The 19,355-nt window shown below is 40.4% G+C and overlaps 1 protein-coding gene across 1 annotated transcript in view; it reads right to left on the bottom strand.

Moving 5' to 3' along the window:
- The window catches only part of SHISA9 (shisa family member 9), a 175,709-nt gene extending 156,653 nt beyond the window's left edge, over positions 1-19,056 (bottom strand). Inside the window, exons 1-2 of the mRNA XM_009560323.2 lie at positions 18,298-19,056; positions 11,018-11,145 (exon numbers count right to left, since the gene is read on the bottom strand). Of these exons, the coding sequence (XP_009558618.2) occupies positions 11,018-11,145; positions 18,298-18,896 (727 nt within the window). The 5' untranslated portion in view covers positions 18,897-19,056. The remainder of the gene's footprint in view (positions 1-11,017; positions 11,146-18,297) is intronic.
- Positions 19,057-19,355: the final 299 nt, after the last annotated feature.

The raw sequence follows: 19,355 nt of genomic DNA, 5'->3' as shown, positions 1-19,355 counted from the left end.
CTTGGTTTGTTCTGTTTGCTGACCTGTCAGTATACTTGTACCAGAATAGATAATCTGAAAAAGCCAGAGTATATTATTCTTTGTCTATCCAAAATCAAGAAACATAAGAGGAACCTGAGGTACTGCAGATGGTTATCAAGATGCAGAGGTGTTGGAGGGGAGAGGCACAATCCTTCCTCTTCCTGATGAACAGACATGAGAGGTGGTAAAGAGGAAAGAGGAGCACTAGTGTTCTTCCAGTGGACAGTTTCAGAGGAGTAGAGCACTAAGTTACAGAGACCAGATGTTCATGGATCACTTGTCTTACTTTCTAAAAATGTTTTGGTGATTTGGACACTTACAAAATCTGAAAATGTTTTCCTGTGCATAGAGCAGATAGGTGATTCACACTTTGCAGCAAACTCTAGCTCTGCCTGCCCGGGTCCAGAGACATCTTCATCTGTGTCTCCATATTTGTAGAACTGGTGGAAAAAGTGTCACCTGAGAAGTAAGGTGTAGCTTGCAAATAAATATTTCAAAGCAGATTTTCCCAAGTAAATGTTAATGGCTCTAAAGTATTAGATTATGGCAGTGCAAGATCATCATATTATAAAGTGTGTCATTTGTATGCACTTGAGAAGAACCCTGCAGCACTGGTTTTTTCTCTGTTGTAATTTCCTTACTCTGAGAGGAAATAAGCCTAATCTATTTGCATGTAGTTATTTAGACCGCTCTACAAGAGGTGTAGGATCACAGTCAGAAAAAGAATTAGTGCATTAGGTAATGTTTAGATGGGCACATTAACACTTAGCCCAGCCCCCAGCAGGAGGTGCTGAGAGGGTGTTGCACAGCAACTCAGATGTATAAAAGAAAGAGCAAAAATTTATAAATCACCATCGGTTTCCTTAGTTTAACTCCTGAATGAGAATTATTCTGCAAGGACTACTTTTTCTTTTTGGAAGCTGCCTATAAAATACTGTTGGTAGACCTCATTCTTTTTAACACAGGAATGCCCAAGAATTAACCTATTAATTTGCTTTCAAATAATACAAGCGTGTTGTTTTACACTGGCCAAACTCACCTGGCCAGACTAGCAGACCAGTTAGCCTGTTCTTGGCCAAACAACCCCTTGCAAACGTGCCAACTTAAATGCCTCCATAGTTGGAAGGGTTTCAGTGAAACAGATCTCCACTGTGCTCAGTGCTTTACTCCTGTAAGGTTCCAGAGAAATTTTATACTGTTTATGTAAAGTGAAAGGTGCCACCTGCAATTCTATTTTGTGCCAGGGTTCAGCAGTTGAGAATTCAGTGTCCACACAAGCCCTCCAGAAGGCCTGTTCTCCATACTGGGGGTGACAGCAGTTGTTCGACTACAGCCACTGTGCTGCCAAAGGGAAGAAACGTGGAAGAAAAGCACAAAAGATTCCTGTGTGCCAAAGGAAAAGACATTTTCCTCATTCGCAGACCACCTAACTTTCCTGAAATGAGAACAAAAATGGAAAGCACATCTAGCTGGAAACACTTGGCTTCTCAAAACATTTTTCAGGAGGATTTAACTTGGTGAATTATTTGGTGGTTTTCTCTGCACTTCCCTCACTAGCTTTTATTTCTCTTGGCAATGAACATGGCTTTTTCCTTCTCCAGCACTGAATTCTCTAAGCTGTATGATATTTTTTGTGAAGCCATAAGATAAACTTCCTGCGTATCCCATTATCTCTCTCCTTATTTAAGATTAATAACAAAAGCGTGATTCCCCTCAGTAAGATATGTACGTGAGGTGTAGTGCCTCTGCATAAAACCCTTGAGCCATTGAAGGCAGCGCGTGCTTTACGGTGACTTTTGACCAGCTGGAATTTCATCTAATTGGCTTACACTGGCCATTACTGTAAGCACCGTCAAAATCCCGCTTTTGTTGCAAGGCTCACAGACTGTGCCTGCCCGCACTTCTGAATCACATCTGCTGCCATTTGGTAATTTACGGCTGAAGGGATTATAGCTAATCTTCAGTGCCCCATTGATAAGATGAAATGCTAGCAGACATTTCCCATACCCTTCTGGGTTGTGGTATTCTTTCAGATGTTGTCCAGAAGGGCTGACCGCAGACCTTCTAAACCAACAAAAACTGCCATCATCAAACAGTGTTTGTGGTCACAGAGGAACGGTTTGTCATAGGCAGCAGAAGAGACAGAAATAGGAAGCACAACGTGTAGTGTGCTTGGAGAATATGTCAAGAGAAAACAATAAACTAGTTCAAAAGTGATAAGGAATGATCAGATTAGGCCCGGAAGAGCAACTCTCTCTACATGGGAAAGGCTGGAGGTTTTTTCCTGACTAGTGCTGTGGCGTGTAAAAGGCAAACTAACACAGTGGGAACAGACTTCTCGGGGTAAACACCAGATCTGCGTGTGAGACACTTAGCTGATTGTGGACCCTTCCAGCAAAACAAATTGCTAACTGCAATGATGTCCAAATTTTATTTTGCATACTGTCTTTTGTGTATGTGTGTGTATAAATATCTGTTTGTCAAACGTGCTTTTCCGTTAATTAGTAAGAAGTGACAATTAGCAAGAAAAGACAATTGGATTATTTTGGATCATGTTACAAATTCACTATGGATTCACAAGTATAATTATAGCCTTAAGCTTGCGTGCATAGACTTGTTCCTTAAACGTATCAGTTAAAAACAAAAATACGTCACTGAAGGTTTCTTAAAAGGTCTTTAAATGTGGTAACTAAAATTTAAAGACTAAATTTATTGGTATACCTAAGAAAACATTAAAACCAACATTGTAATCATCTAGGATTGATTATTGATGTAATTTTGTATCATGATTTCAAAGATTATTTCTGACTATGTTTTCTATTATAAAAATCAACAACAAAGCTATTTCGTAAATTTTGAACACGCTCAGTTCCCTTCTTGACTTTCTGTTATGATAATAAAACTGGAGTCAGAGCCGATGTGTGCATTTCAGGGAAAGCTAGGATATAAAGCAGAGAACATAGAACAGAAGTACTGAAAATCATTTATGATTGAAACTGTAGATTGAAATTTGTGAAGATACCTCTCACTGAGTAGCATATCACAACTGCCTCCTCATACTGGGATGTGTATTCATAAGCTTTTTAATGTATGCAGCCAACCTCTTCAACCTAATTTTGTAACCACTGTACTGATGCTGCTTGGCAAAGTTGGTATGACTGATTAAAAAATTAAGAGGGAAGTAATTTTACAGAATGTTAAATTTCTGATAAGAGCATTTTAACGTCTAAAAGGTAATACCGAAGTTTCACACAGCCAGAGTGATAAAAATGCATGTGTTTAGCTGTGGCTATATCAGTTCGCGATAGTTAATGCTTGCACCTGAACATGGGCAGAAACTGATGTATTAATGAATTTATGTTTTTATAATTTGTTACGAATCTATGATTTTTGAGACAAAACATGAGGGAGGGAAATTAATGGGTGATTAAACTGTAAGTTGACAGTTAAAAATGATATTGTTTTGGCATGGAAAAGGCAAGTGTAGTTGGTCTGCGTGACAGTGTTGGCAAACCAAGAGTGAAAGCTAAAGGTGCTTTTTTTTTGCCTTTAAGTAAGGTGACTCATGCCTTATTTAAAAAAAAAACCCCAAAAGGTATCTCAGTATCTATCCTATTCATTTTAAGGTGCTAAAATCTGGTAGAATAGAATCATAAACAGGTAGTGTTGTTGGTTTTTTTCCCAAAACATGATGCCTGCTGGTTTGGCGTTGTTTCTTATATGAGTTTTTGACATCAAGAATCCCAGTGACATGACAGATTGCAACAGGCACTGAGGATTGATCTTGCTGCCAGTGGTGGTTAATAGTGGGAATATTTTGCACCAGAAGTTATTCAACATTGAGAATACTGCTATTCAATGTGCCTGCCCAAAGACAAAATACAGTTTTAGGTATTAAATTGAGTAGTACATTATGGGAATAGCAGCTCATTAATGAATTCAATAAGTAAAACTTAGATTGGAAAGTGCCAAAACAGTAGAGGATGCTTGTGCTTTTAAGCATCGCTTTTGTTTTCAAGTGAGTATTTAATGCCAGGACATATCAATATCTAACAACAAACACCTGTGGAACTAAACTCTTACTAAATAATTATGTTGGTAGTATGGAAGTAAAAGTGGAATCAGAAACACATAGTTGTTTTCCAAAGCCAAACCACAGTTAGATACTGACATTTTCATCTTGTAGATGGTAAATACATCCCTGGACCATTAAGCAACATTTCAAAGCACTTTAATCTCCACCCCAATGACAGCAAAGTGAATCTCATCCTTTATATGTGTTTTTCAAGTCCGTTGTTGCGTGACTTAAAGCTGCCTATATAGTAGTCTAGCACAACAATGCTCTCTTCTGTCATGACAATAATTTTTATTTTATTAAGTAATTATTCAGCTTTTTAAACTACATTATAAAGTGTAAAAATATATTCTAAATAATTTATATTATGATAATGTTAACTATTGCCGCTAAAGGATAATGTCAGTGATTAACTGTATTTCTCCCAAATACATTTTACATTGATGAATATTTTTGTTAACATGTGTCAAATTTATCTGAGTTAAGAGCTGACTAGGAGCAAATCACAGGATGCAAGACAGGAATCTAATCTAATTGTTCTTATTGTACAAAAAAAGAAGAAGAAAGAGCAAAAACTTCTTCATGCAAAATTTTGTGTTTACAATTTGTTTTAGCGCTTTTTTTTTCATTTGCCAGACTAAGCCAGTCCAAAAGGCATAAAATTAATTGTATGGTAGGAGCATTGCTCGAGTTCTGGCATATTACACTTGGTGAAGACAGGTGTAGTTATTAATAAAAGGTATTGTGTCTGATACCCATTAATGTTTTCAAAGTCATCCTCTTTTCTAAAAAAAATTAATTGATTAAACGTATGACAGTCAATGACAGTTGAGGTATTTCATTTCCTTTACTTTTTGTCTTTTCTAAATGAACTCGGAAGCTCTCATTCTCAGGTTGTAATTAACTTCCTTGGAAATACTTATTGGTGTTTCAAGAAGTTTCATAGCATCTTCTCATATGTGAGCATCATGCATCCACATTAAAATCTGAATGTAAATTGGAAACATTTTTATATTAATGATTGTGAGGCTAAGCACACATTCAGAATTGATTAAGCATCACTCTTACAGTGATGACTGAGTTGCAAGAGAAATGGATCTTCTGACTCTTAGTTTATATGGGAAATTTTGTTTCCAGCACGGAAGCTTTAGAGCTCTGGAATGTATTGCTCTAACTATGATTATATTAACAAAAATTCTGACACCAATTTGCTAATGCTTTGAAGTTGTACTGGTAGCGTAATTCGACAGTAAGTCAGTATCTGGAAATTAATTTAAAGTGGTTTAAAAAGTAGTCTCAAGATAGCGATGACAAAGCACCTTGCAGCTTTTCACCTCAAAGAGAAATGGTATTTTAAAAACACACTGTTCGTTCTGACGTGGCTGGTGATGGTAGCGGGGCCTATTCTTGGGTGATCAGTTTCCTAAAGCATATGATTTAGATGTGGAATTTGTCCTCCTTGTTGTGTATTACGATGAAAATGCAATAAGCAGCCCTCTCCCAGGGTTATCGTGAGTCTACTAGCTTTTAGCTCAGGATTTTAGTCTAAATTACCAGATTTTTGAAATAGTGTTAAGGTGCTTCCTGAAGAGATCCTGGAAACCCCAGTAAACCGGGGGTTTGAATACTGGCAGTGAAACAAATTCCCAGCGCGCACTGACTCCAGGCCCTTTGCCTCTGTCATAGCGCTGTAGTTTCTTGTGAAACAAATACATCTTCCAATTAAGCCACTTTAGTCTCCCTCATTTGTCACTGTCTCGGAGCACTCCATCAGCAGTACTTCTTCACTTCTCTTTCTGTCACTGTGCTAGAACTTTTTCTTAGCTGAAAACTTATTAGCATTGTCCAACTTTCCCCTCGCACACCATGGCTGCAGCCCTGTCCGTACAGCTCAGCTCTTCTGACTGTGCTTTGGTCCTCGAAGTGTGGGGGTGAACAACCACGTAAAGCTTATGGCGAACGTAGTCCGGATCCTCGGGGCTCGACCTGTGCATGTAGCCAGGCCTTAAAAAAAACATTTTACTGTAATGAAACAATCTAGATACCAGTGAGGCCAAACATAGATTGCTCAGTCCTTTGGATTTTGCAGCCTGAACAGGGTTTTTGGTAGAGCTGAAAGGCCCCTGTCAGGAGCGCATGGTTGGAGTAATAACTGCACATTCCCAATGGCTATTCTTCAGCATTATGCAATTCATTGTTACTGTGTAAGTAAATTAGTTGCCATGTTTTATATATTTCAAGAGCTTTGCACTTCAAAGAATAGTCCTTCTCTTTAATAAAGTGTCTTACTATGACTGTATGCCTATTTCCAATGAGCAACAGTAGGAAATACATTTGGGCAACGTGATACAATTAGTCATCTGATCTAATCATGTTTATGTATGTCAAACATAAAAATAATTAGTTTGTCAAAGATCACTGTGTTCAATGACAACGACAAACCCCATATTCACTAGAGATGAAAGGGAGTGCAAAAACATCTTGCAAATTCTAACTGTGTTTTCAGTGTCAAAGTAGTGACAGTTTCTCTCGCTAGAAAACAGAGGCTGAGCTTCTAATTACAGAAATGGGGGAAAGCATAGGAATATGCAATACGGAACGCTTATTCTAATATGCAAGGACTTCAAAAAATACCCTCCTGTTTGAATGCTTACTGTCTTAACACAGAAACAAAGGAATAACAGAAGTTAACTTATCATAAGGCACCAGTCACAGAAATGTCTTAGCTTTGTTTTCAGCATTAGCTTTTGTAGTCAGTAAATATCCAGGACAACTGACAATCAAGTGCAGAACCAAACACATTATTCCCTTGCATATATTTAAGAGAAAGACTCATTTTAATCACATGTGCTGCAAATCCGTGGCCAGTATTAAAATTGGCCATTTGATACAGTGCAGCATTTCCTTCTCGAGTGCTGTGTTTACAATTCACTTCTTTTTTTTAACATTAAATTCAAAATGAAGAAATAATCCATGTGTGTCAAGCTAACTAAAAGCTAGCATTCTTCATCTTAAAACCTCCATAAACTGGAGTTTGATTTCCCTCTAAAGTCACCTTTATCTTGGGAGTCTGCATAAATGCTCTGAATGTACTAGTGCAAGGCTCACAGTTATTGAGGAGAGAGTAACGGAGCTTTTACTGATCATTAGGAAAAGAGGCTATGGATAGCACTGACTTAATGTTTCATTCTGCTCTTGTAGATTATGAATTAGAAATAATAGCAGTAATCACATTTCAGAAATGTGGATGTAGCTACAGAGCCTCCTAACTCCCACAGCACCAGTGTTATAATCTCAACAAGTTCAAAAAAAGTTGCTTACTTCTAACACAATAAGTAGAAAGAAAATAAAAAACCCAAGCCAAAAAGAAAATAAGAAAACATTGAGTGCTGCTGCTTTCTTGAGGTTCATGAAGGTCAGAGAAGAATAAAATAACTCAAATTCTGCAGGACGTTTTGCTTTTATGTTTTTAACATTACTTTTAAATGTCCCCCTTTCTTTAATTTTATTCTAGTTAACATTCCATGTTGTAAAGCTTGGATGCTGTGATTCTTGGTAGATATCTGCTGCTTGTTTAACAACCATTAGGGACAAAATAGCTTTTACTGAAAAGCATCTAGGTTGTCTGGATTCACATAGGCAAAAAAAACCCCAGCAAACTTGTGTTTTTCCAGAACCTCCAATTTGGCTGTTCTTGTCTGAATATCAAAAAGGAAAGGACGAGAAACTGAATAAACAGCAAGACAATCCTTGGCCTTCTATTGGACGGCTAGTTTTGGCAAAGAGCTCTGCTAGCTGTAGGAAACGTAGAAAACCTTTGTCCTCTGATAACAAACAATCCAGAAACAAAACCACACTCATTTTCAGTGTCAGAAATAGTGCCGAGTTTGTCATTTTGACAGAGCTTCCCTTCATAAAACACCTTCGGATGGCTTAGCAGCATAAGCAAAATGTTTTCAAGAGGGCAGAAGGAGCAAATGAAGATTCAAATCAGAACATTTTTAATAATGTTTGGCCTTCAATACTTTGTCTTGAGTATTCTGAAAGACACACTGTGAAAGGGTACATAATGCCTAAGAAATTCCTTCTGCCCTCTTCATATCTATGGACCAATGTAAAAAGTATGTCAGTCTTAAATTTTTAAGTCTCATTTTGAGATGGCTTCTAGACAGAAAGTGGTAATGTAGAAAAGAAAAATTAAAAAATACACATCAAAGCAGTCTGATGCTAAAAATTTCATTTTCTCGTATAACTAAAGATCTGAAACTGCATTTCTATGAAAACTGTAATTCACTCTGGCTTATTTGCTTGTAAAACTACTCAGAAACAGTCTCACACTTTTCCAGTACTAGTAGTAGATAATGCTGCACTGCCAAAGATTCTGTAAGTAATATCCGCTCTTGTAGTTTTTCAGAACTCCACTGTAAAAGTTCACTGTTGCTAAGATAATAGACTTAAAAAATCTGTCTTAATAATTTTTCTTTACAAAGATTTTTCCTGCACCATAAATGCACATGCTCTCAGCAGACTTTAATAATTCATGATGGTCTGGCTAATTCTATTAGGTCATTTAGTCATGTCTAGGTGAGTTTATGAGGGAATATAATGGAAACAAATATAGAGTAATGATCTACTTGCTATGAAGTATCTGTATGTAATATGGGTTATGGAATGGCTTGAGTAATTTCCCCATTTGAAGTTCTGCATTGAACAATCTAGAATTATTGACTTAATCCATAAAGTTGATTAAAGACTGGAACAGTTACCATTGCAGCTGCTTGCTTCTGGTGTTCCCGTCTGCAGCGGGTATCCCTGAGCTGCCCCTGTTCGCGGCCCAGTAGGTGAAGAGAGCTCCAGAGGAGCAGTAGTGCTTCTGTATGCTAAGTTGCAGTGGTGCACATATAATTCTTCCATCTGTGACCAAGGGCCAAATTCTGAGACAGAGGTGGTACGGGTGTCTGGGGTCATTGCAAGCCAAGATCATCGAGTACTATTAAACGGTTGGGACTTTTTACTTACTCGATGCAGTAATTATGTGGCTCTAAGTTGCATTTATATGCAGGAGTTTTTGCAAGCAAGGCTTAAGTCTGAATTCAAGTACAGGAAACAATGAGTTTAAAGACCTGCTGTGTTATGTTGTATATTGTAGTATATGAAGAGCTTTAAGCAAAATATCTCAGTGTGGTGATGATGAAAACCTAGATACAATCAATGCAGTAAGAATCTCTCTACTTTCTGGCTCCTTCATTAACTGGGATTCTGAATAAACATTTTACACGTGAGAGAAAACAAGGATTGTACCGTAACTCCATTAGCATTTGGCAGCTTTATTCTTGAAAACATGGTTAAAGGGAGGATCAGAGATGAGCAAAGAGCTAATCAAGCAAAGATAGATACAGTGCTTATTCCTATCCTCCTTAAACCTTCAAAAGTTCACTATCTCAGTCCCAGGGGGATGGAGCATCTTTGACTGAGAGAGAAGCATAAGTTCCCCTCCAGAAATAGTGTGGTTTTATACACTTAGGGATGTGATGCTGCAGTATGAAAAAACTTTCCCCTCTGCAGTGTAGAACTGCACAGGCCCAGGTGGAAACACTTTGCTGGAGAGCAGTGCAGATAGATTAGATGTCACACTTCACTATATGTGGTATCTTTATTAGAGGTCAGAGCTTTAATTCTCTCCTATTACTCTGTAACCATGCGCATAAGAAATCACAGTCAGCCTCTACCACAAAACAAGTATCAGGAGTGCCTGCAGCGTATGAATCTGCCCTTTCTCCCACTGTTTTTACACCCTTTCTCCTAAAGAAAGCAGTAAAATCTCACAATAACTGCACCATGCAGTCTAAATAACTCATTCTTTGTCCAAATATAAGCCAATTTTTTGCTTTCTATAGTTACAAAAAGATAACGAAAAGACTAGTGCATATACCTTAAATGTTTCAAAATCCAAATACCAATGCAGTAGAAGTAAAATGCATATTTACATTGATCTACAGCACAGAATAAAGCCATCCACTGCATAACAATATAAACCTTCCTGAATTATACCCTTTTCTTCTAGAAATACTTTGAACTTGCATTTGTAAATACATTATGTATGATTTCTACGTATGTATACTTAGATATTTAAGATCTCAACAAATACAAAATACATAAATATATATGCCAACTAAAATAGCAGTGGAACTCTTCATCACAAAAGGAAAATGCATCTGAGCATGAGAAAGATCTGTACTAATGTAAGATTGAAAAATAAGTTGCCTATGACATCAGAACCATATTTCCTCTGAAGCTCCAAGGCGCACTTTTTCCTTGCCTTCAATGATACAAACATGTAATAGCAGATAGAGAATAAAAATACTATTTAAAACTTAAAATAATACTCTTTCTCTCAGCTTTCCCTTAGAGAGAAAAAAAAAAAACAGAACAAGGAAGTGAAAACCACACACAACTTTGTGCTCTCCACGAAGATATCTATTTTACTAGTGGAGATGATATGACAGCCTAATGAGACCGCTTTCTCATTGGATGTTCCAGCCCTATGAAACATCTTGCTAAGTCTTGCTGTAATCTTAACTACTTGTATTTTGATATAACATAATGTAGAATGAGGCATAGCTTGATGAGTTGAACAAAACCACCAGGTAGGAGGCAAAGATACAAATCCAATATTAGTCAACCAAGACAACTAATGAAAAATAAACATAACCAATTTTTCTATTCAAAATGGCTTTCTCTTCATTTTTTACTATTTGCACTAGGAAATCCTAAATATTTCTAATTCGGAAATAAGGAGTGTTTCTAATTTGCAAGAACCCATGTACTGTTGATCCTCATTTGACATCCGTCAATATTTCATTTCATAATGATTATTTCAGTGTCAATGTTCCAGATATTGATAATTATAATGCGACTTACGTAAATTATTTGGAGGAGGTCTTGTCTCCATATTTTCATAATGTTGTACATGTACTACAATGTTGAGATCTCTTTCCATGTGATCTGTTGTACAAGGACCTTGAGGTCGCATGACATCAGCAAGAGCCCTGAAAACCAAACAAAATCAAAATGAACCTGTTGCAAAATCTGTGAGGTGTTACCAATGCATTCCAAGTTTCTTTTAGTCTGAGATGCAGAACGTCTGCTGGAGAAACCAACCCCGTTCACTGCAGAATCGGGGAATCCGATTCATTGTGAGGCTTTGCACCTGAGGCTCTTTCTGGGTTGCCTTAGTGGGCGAGCAGTAATACGCAGAAACGCATTCAGCTCTTTAGCTGTCTCGGCTTTGCAGGAACATCATTTCAGCTTGTTGAGACTTGCAGAGTTTGGCCATTAACATATAACTGCGCTCGATAGCACTGCTGTCTTGGTTAAGCTGAGCATCTCAGCAGCTCGCCCTGTCTATATATTTCACAAACTAGTTATCTTCACACGTAGATTACCAGCGGGGCCTGTCAAAGTGAATTCTCACCTATGCCTCTTCACAGAGCACCACACAACACAGTGGCCATGGGCATTTTCCTTCAAAAATGCCACTAAAGTGATCACATGATTTTCATGTAGAAATCCAGTTGGCTTAGTGCTCTTCATGATGAGGGGTTTAAGCTTTTCTCATCCAGAAGGGGAGATGAAAAACGTCTTTTCTAACTTCTGTGAGTGTCCTAGTCATTAAGATGGAGCAAAGCTTGCACAGGAACACTCCTTGCTGCTTTGAAACCAGCAGAGATATGAAAGCTTTGTGCTAGCAAAGAGGGAGAAGGCAAAAGAGTTAGGCCAGGCTCAACCTGCTGCTGGTTGTGGACTTTGTCTGCAGAGCAGCAGGCAGTAACTATATCTGAAGGAGAGACGGATTCCTCCCGCTCTGGTGTGGTTCCCAAGGACTGTTTTCAGTGCTGAGAGTAAGTCCATTCTTAGGCGTACAGAAAAGCACACACACCTCTGTCAGCCTTGTGGAGTCAGAGTTAGTGGCTGACTAAGTTTCAGGCTCTGAGACTCTCAGCATGGCAACACCTACCTCCGATTGCGAGTCTGGGCTATGGAGTTTTACCATTGACTCTTGTAGGAGGAGGATTAGCCCTTAGGCAGGTGCCATATAGCTGCCTGCTGGACTGCTGTGCCTGCAGAAGAATTGACACACCTGCTGAAGCTGTTGCCTCAGGCAAAGGAAAGCTCTGGGGTGCGTTACTGGTGTCTTCAGGGTTCAATGCAAGTCTTTTCTATTCAGGTCAATGCATCACTTGACCATTATTTGCATCCTTTTTGTTTTACTAGTTTCAATTTTTAGGCCCCTTGAGCTATTTTTTTTTAAGGGAATGGATGTATTTTCTGGGCACCGTGCCCAGTTTAGTTTAATTTTCTGCAAAATTATATACAGTGTCCCAGATACTGCATCGAGACTAGTTTATACACTAATAAATAAATAAAAATAAGCACATTCACTGGTGAAAGCCCTGGCAAGTGCCGTCTAGCTCCTCCGCTGTACTTGTGTGACATGATGATTTCTTGATCAAGAAGCACTGTACTTTTAAATATTAAAAAGTAACTTCATTTAAGTTACAGGCAGAGAGGAATCCTGAGCTGGATCTTGTTTTCAGATTACAGAAACATTGCTTTGGTACACAGCTGAAGGATACTGATGTTTCACGGTGTGTAGGGCTAGCATTATGTTATGAAAACATTAGTTATAGTTACAGTCAACACGTTACCAAATACTCTGTTGTAACTGTGAAAGGTCAGAAGACAGTAACCAAGTGATTAATGGTATCAGGGCAATGCTCCCATTTGAAGCAATGCTTATACAGCAGAAATATCAGAGCTGGCCTATATAGCAGAATAATAAAAATTCAGCAGAAGAGATCTCACAAAGGTATGTAGAAAATGATACAAAAGGAAAGGATTATAGTGCAAAACATAGTTTAAAATACTGAAACAACTAATGTCTAGTCAACTCATGGACATATATCTCCATACAATGGAAATTATTAACATCGATATTAATCCTAATTGCAGAGGAAGGTGGACACATGTCTGCGAAGGGAAGAAAAGCAAATGAAAGCTTCTAACTTTAATGTGGGGGTTAAATCTGTAAGATCTCATAATACATGAATTAGTATTTTCCAACTTTGTGAGAGCAAATTTTCAGAAATGCTTTCCTCATTACTCTTAATCTGACGGTAAATGCTGTTCACTGTACACTCTAAATAACACCTCGTATGATGGTAGGTTACCTGCTGCCTGTCTGTGGAAATACCAACTAGGTTTTCTGCCATTTTAGGGTGGCTTTTTCCATAGGGGTTCTAAGGAATTAGCTGTCTAACTCTCACTATATTAAGAGAAAAGGAGCTGCTCACTGTCAAGTTCTATTTTTAAACACACAGCACCTATTATTTACTGTGTTAGCCAAAGTTGTGCAATTTTCTCAGGGCAGAATAGCTCATATAACAAAGAGCTTGTCCTTATCTGCCACTGATGTCAGGGAGAGTTAAAAATGTGTAGCAGCTTGTGTCACTGAAGTACAAAGGAAATGCTGTACCTGCATTTTGTTCTTTTAGGGATTTGCCCAATAAAATGGATAAGGGGAAATTTGTGTGCCAGTATGTAACAGAATCCTTGAACAGACGTTTTACTTAGAAAAATTCCACTGTTATACCTTCATGCATTTGTCTCCCCTGAATATTGTCATACGGATGTTATTCTTTGTCTGAAGGTTAGAGTGGGTCCCATTGTAAAATTGTCTATATGTAGCTGGTCTTTATCTACACCTTTGCTATACGCAATGAGTTTTTAAGGAAATGCAAAGTACAAGATAACCTCCTAATCATGTACTGATAGCATAAGGTCCTGTGTACTGAAATTGATTGCAGTATTACAGAAGTGGAGGAGTGTTACCTGTGTAGGAGTTCATGGCCCAGAACTACTCAGGTATCACAAAACTTCAGCATTTCTCTTCCTATAAGATTTCTCTTTTTGGATATGTAATACTATTTTGGGGTTTTATAAAGCATGTGGAGCCAGGCACTTCCCTTCTGGGTATAAGCTTGGAGAAGCTGAAACACAGGTTATATCGTGAAAGATCACTTGTCAGATTTTGCCGCTGAAACCCATAAGGGAAATAATTTCACACATAGGATTGATGATTTTGGCAAGTCAGACTGGTTTTGGCCCCAGGAACAGGCCTTTTGAATGATCAACAAAAGACTTAGCTCATGAGCTCAGCACATATTGTGAAGGAAGAAAGAAGAGCTCAGATGGTTCGCAGTGTTTGGAAGGCTGCTAACATACTGTCAGAGGCAGTGCTTCAAAAAACCACGAGCTATAGCCTACGAGCATGATTGTAAATATTGTCCTTTCAGTTTTGGTTTGTTTGTACATTCTCCGCAAGGATTAGGGAAGAATGCAAAGGTGTGCGTCTATTTACAGGAAAACATCCTCCATAAAACAGAAGTAAAGCTTTTCCCTTTTCTACTGATTTTCAAGAGGGGGTTCTCCACTTTAGCTCCTGGAGCCTGGAAGTCCCGTTGCTGTTCCTAAGCAGCCGGAACGTGCTGTCCTCACATGCCGAACAGAGCTTCTAGGTCTGCTTCAGGGGGCAAATCAGTTCTGTTTCCTTTTAGGCATAATACTGCCACATTCATTCCCTTCGCTATATTTAATAACTTACCCCATCCTATTCCCTTATTCTCTTAGAAGGCAGGAAGGTAAAGGAAGAGATACTCTTTGGATACAACTATTACTGCTTAGCTCTTGGACACTGTAGCTGAAAGGAATATTTATCTCCTTTTAATGTCAGGTAACAAATTTAGACACCAGAAGAATTATATAAACAAAACATCATATGATGTCTAAAGCGAAATATGCCATGTAGAGTTAATACTGTACTCCCCTCTCCCTCTTCATCTTCCAGATTTACAGTTCCATGCCAACAGTAAGTGTTTTACTGAAAAGCAGTGTTCTAGCAAGAAAGAAAATGTCAACAGTGCCACAGTTGGCCTTTTTTCTCGAAACAAAAGGAAATAACAGGCTCTCTAGAAAAAGACAAATTTTGACTGTTTTTTCCTAAAAGGACTTGCCGACAAAGATTTTTTCCTATGGATTGTTTTCACTAAATAAATACATTTTCCCAGTGCTTATTCATTGTCAAGTATTTCAGGAAAATTTAGTGAAATTAATGGAGTGTTCTTAGTTTGTTTTGGAATAGCGGTAAACAAAATGTAATGAAAGGCGAGCATATAGAAACTAAGCTTACCAAACCTGTGAAGTTTCCTTTATTACCACTGTACCACTTCTAGGCACACCCCTGGCTTACTTCAACAGCAGATCCACTGACTGCAAGATGAAATAATGCAAGGTATTCATGTGGGGCACAGTTTTACTTCCTCTTATAAGTCAGTGTTCTTTTCCCTTGTGGCAGGCCTCTGTTCACATTTTTTAATATTTTTAGTGAATCAGAAATGGAAATATATCATTTACACCGGTAGTATTCTGCTCACGTTTTAAACAAAAAATCGGCCCTCATAAAAAAGATCAGTTTGCATTATGCATCGTCCTTTTTGATAAGCAGCATCATCCCTTCCGTAGGTGACTTTGTTCATGGGAATGAAGCAGATTCAAGTGTTTTGTGTAGCCATTGGCTGGGAAAGGGAAAGGAGACAAGCTTAACTAAGGAAGCAGATGACAAATCAGCCTCCATGTGTTTCTTGCTGCCAGCCAAAATGGAGTAACACTTAGTACTTCTGGTCTGGCCTACCAAACACACACCGTGCACTACACTTCTGCTTATTAAGAAGGTTCAGTGTAGAAAAAAATGTAAGTGTTCTTTCTGGGCTTGTTTTTTTGATATTATGGTGCTGTGTTACAGAAGAAAGGGAACATTAATTTAAGTTACAAATTATTTTAATTGTTGGTATTATTAACTCTTTAAGCAGATTATTTCTTAAGCATTGCAGCCTGTTTTTTCAGGACATTAGAAGTGTAAAATGAGTTAGGATGGGATATTGTAGTTAAACAGACATCTGAGGACAAAGAGGTTATTTCAATTCTTCCCTTGCTGAACAGATTTTTAGGTTGCTGAAGGGATTTACAAACCTAATTCCTTTTCAAACTAATGGTAGGCCCACCCCACAGCTCTAAGAGAAGAGAACTTTTTCTTTTTTGAAAAAAACAAGCCATAGCACTGCTTTTTCAGAACATGACGTGCTATTATGTGTACTGAGTGGGTGACTGTTTTTCCATGTGATCATGACTTTCTAAGTTTCTGTATAATCCTGACTTGAACGTTTTTGTGGCAAGAGAAGTACAAGGTCTCGGATGCTGTTAAGTAATCAGGGTAACGGATGACCTTTTCTAAGAACCACTTCAGAAACCTAATCTTTATGCATACATGACTGAAGGACTTCAGAATGATTTTCCAATCCCCTATAATTCTATTTCCATAAACTAAGACAGAGTATCCTTTGAGAATACTTCACACCTGTATTTTAGATAGCAAATATTGCTACTAGTAGAAATAGGACCTATTTAAACCATATATAAACAGGGATGGCTACAACTTCACTCTTTCCTGGTTTCTGTAGGTGTTCCGAGCCCTGCCTTTGTGCCTGCATGGAGGGACTACAGAACAAGGCTGAAGCAAGAGAGAGCTCTTTTTCAAACAAGCTCTGTAGTTCAAGAGTAAGATTTAAAAAAGAAATTGGGACCCATGTATTGTTTTTCTCAGTTTAGTAACTGAGACTATTCAAAATGTCTAAAGGATTACTATACAATGCCCAACAGAAAACATCTTGGCAGAAGTATCACTGACACACAATGTTGACTAAAATTTCTGCAGTGTGCTTTGTTCCTCAGTAGTAAAAGCATACCCATATCAGCCAGTTTATAAATAGCAAATAATTGCTAGTGAGCCAGTGATGCATTTACAGGAGTATTTTTGTGGCTTTGTTCATTTCAGGGTAAGCTGTTAATCAAAAAGTCATGCAGAAACTTCCATAAAAAATAAGACTCCAGGTGCCAAGTTGATCTCTTGGACTGCCTTTCAAAGGATGACACTTCATCTAAGCTTTTAAGATTGTGAACTACACCTTTACCAGTCAAGACAGAAGAAGGAAGCTTTCTCCACACTGCATGTCCAGTAGAAGGTATCGTTTTATTAATAATTGCATTTCATCACTGAAGCTGCCCAGTCTGCTCCAATCTATTTAGACCCTTTAATGGAGCTGTTTGAGTTTTTTAATGCCTCTCTCCCATCTGCTTTACTTTCATGTGCGTAAAGAATCAGACAGACTGCAAACTTGACAAGTGTGTTATGCCTTGATTTTGAACTGCTGTGACAATCTAGGGTTGGAATACGTTGCTAAAGCCATTGGGCTCTGTCCTGAGCTGCCCACCTGCCTATCCACCAGTAGGCAGTCAGCATCTGGAGTAGGCACAGCATGCCTGACTCTAGGTGGGGGAGGTTCTCTTTGATAGAACTCAGCCATTACACCGTGGATACGGAGAATAACACACACATATATTGATGAGACAAGACACTTTCATATTGCCTTTTTCACCTCTCAACAGTAACCGAAAAAAAATGTTAAGAAATTCTCCAGTAGCTTTTTGGTTTTGTGTCTTACTCTTCCCTTCCACCCTGGCTCATTTTCACAGCTTAGAAATGTTACAAATAGCTCACACACTTGCAAGGGTTGGGGGAGTAAGGGAGGTCCTGCCAAAACCGTTTTGCAGCTGGAGAGGGAGGGTGAGATGACATTTGTTTACATCATTCTGTTGAGAAGTAAAAACATTTTCCAAGCTTCGAAACAGTTGGAAGAGGGAACCCATCAGGTGTTCTATAATTCAGTGTTGCTGGTTTGGGTAATTTTTTTGTTCTCTTATTCATGCACAGTATATCCGGGAACACTTGCTGGATCTTGTTGGGGAGAAGGTCAGGCACTGCAGATAAAAATGGACTGCTGTCTGTGCAGGCTCCACGATTATTTCTAGTCTTCCTCAGTATGCACGTACTGTGATAACCTGGGCTTGGGGAAGCACAGGAGCTCTGCTTTCCAAAGTTGGTGTCTCTGGGTTGCCTTGCAGGGGAATGCAGCCTGCCTGGCGGGGGGGGGTTGTTGTTTAGCTGAACACATGGGCTCCTCTCTCCTCTTTACAGGTGTGAGGGGGACAGGGAGGAAGGACACCCCGCTGCCTGCACCGAGCCTTACCTGGACATGTGCTCCCGCTGCGGTCTGTGCGCCTTCTCCAGCCCTAATTTGGTGAAGATCCCCACCAGCACCATGACTGCCACGACCCCACAGATGATGTAGACGATGAGGTTAGTTTTATCCCTGGTAGGATCGTGCAGAGAGTCGTCGATGCGGGAAGGAGGCTTCCCGGTGTTCATCCACAGCGGCGTCTCATAGTTCGTGCAGGTGCTTTGATCCAGCCTCGTCTTCTTGAACTTGCAGCAAAACCTGAAGCCACAAGTGCCGCAGCAGAAGATGAACTCCCCCGAGCTGCAGTTGAAGGGGGGGTCCCACTGCCCCATCACGTCGAAGTATCCCCTGCAGAAGTCCGGGGTGGGGGGCGGCTCCGAGGGGTCTGGCTGTTCCCCGAGGCTGGAGTGGTTTCCCCCCGAGAGCACCACGAAGCTCCCCAGCTGCTGGCCGGCTTTCTCCTGAGCCCGGCACACCAGCGTGAGGAGATCCGCCACCAAGTAGCCGAAGAGCAGCCGGATAACGCCTCGCATCCTGCCTCCCAGCCCCGGCTCCGCGCCGCCGCCGCTCGAGCCGCTGGATGCTGCGCCGCGCCGGGAGCTCAACATAAAGGGGCTCCGTCAGGGGCCGCGCGCCCGCTCAGCGCGCGCTCGCCTTCAGCACCACGGACAGCCCCGCGCCGGGGCCGCCGCCGGGCAGTGCCCGCACCCGGCAGCGCTGCGGAGCGCCGAGCGCGGCACTTGTGGAGCGGAGCGCGCGGGAGAGGCAGCGCGGGGGGAGAGGCGGGGAGGGAGGAGGGGAGGAGGAGGACCGAGGGGTGGAGGTGGCGGCGGGAGCGCGGGGCACCGCGCCGCGAGGCGGGCCGGGGAGAGGGGGCGTGGAGGGAGGAGAGGGCGAGCCGCGAGCCTCCCCGCGCCGCCGGGGGCGCCCACCGCCCGCTGCCCCGCGGAGCTCCGCGCCGCCTCTGGGGCTGGGCGGGAGGGGCAGCCGCCCCGGGGAGCCGCCGCGGGAGCCCGGCCCCCCTCGCCCCGCCATCGAGACACCGGGCGCGCCCGCGGGTGCGGCTG

This window comes from Cuculus canorus, chromosome 15 (genome assembly GCF_017976375.1).
Source record: "Cuculus canorus isolate bCucCan1 chromosome 15, bCucCan1.pri, whole genome shotgun sequence".
In the NCBI taxonomy this organism is placed as follows: domain Eukaryota; kingdom Metazoa; phylum Chordata; class Aves; order Cuculiformes; family Cuculidae; genus Cuculus; species Cuculus canorus.
Note: the sequence above shows the minus strand (reverse complement) of the source record. Positions and strands in the feature narration are given on the sequence as shown.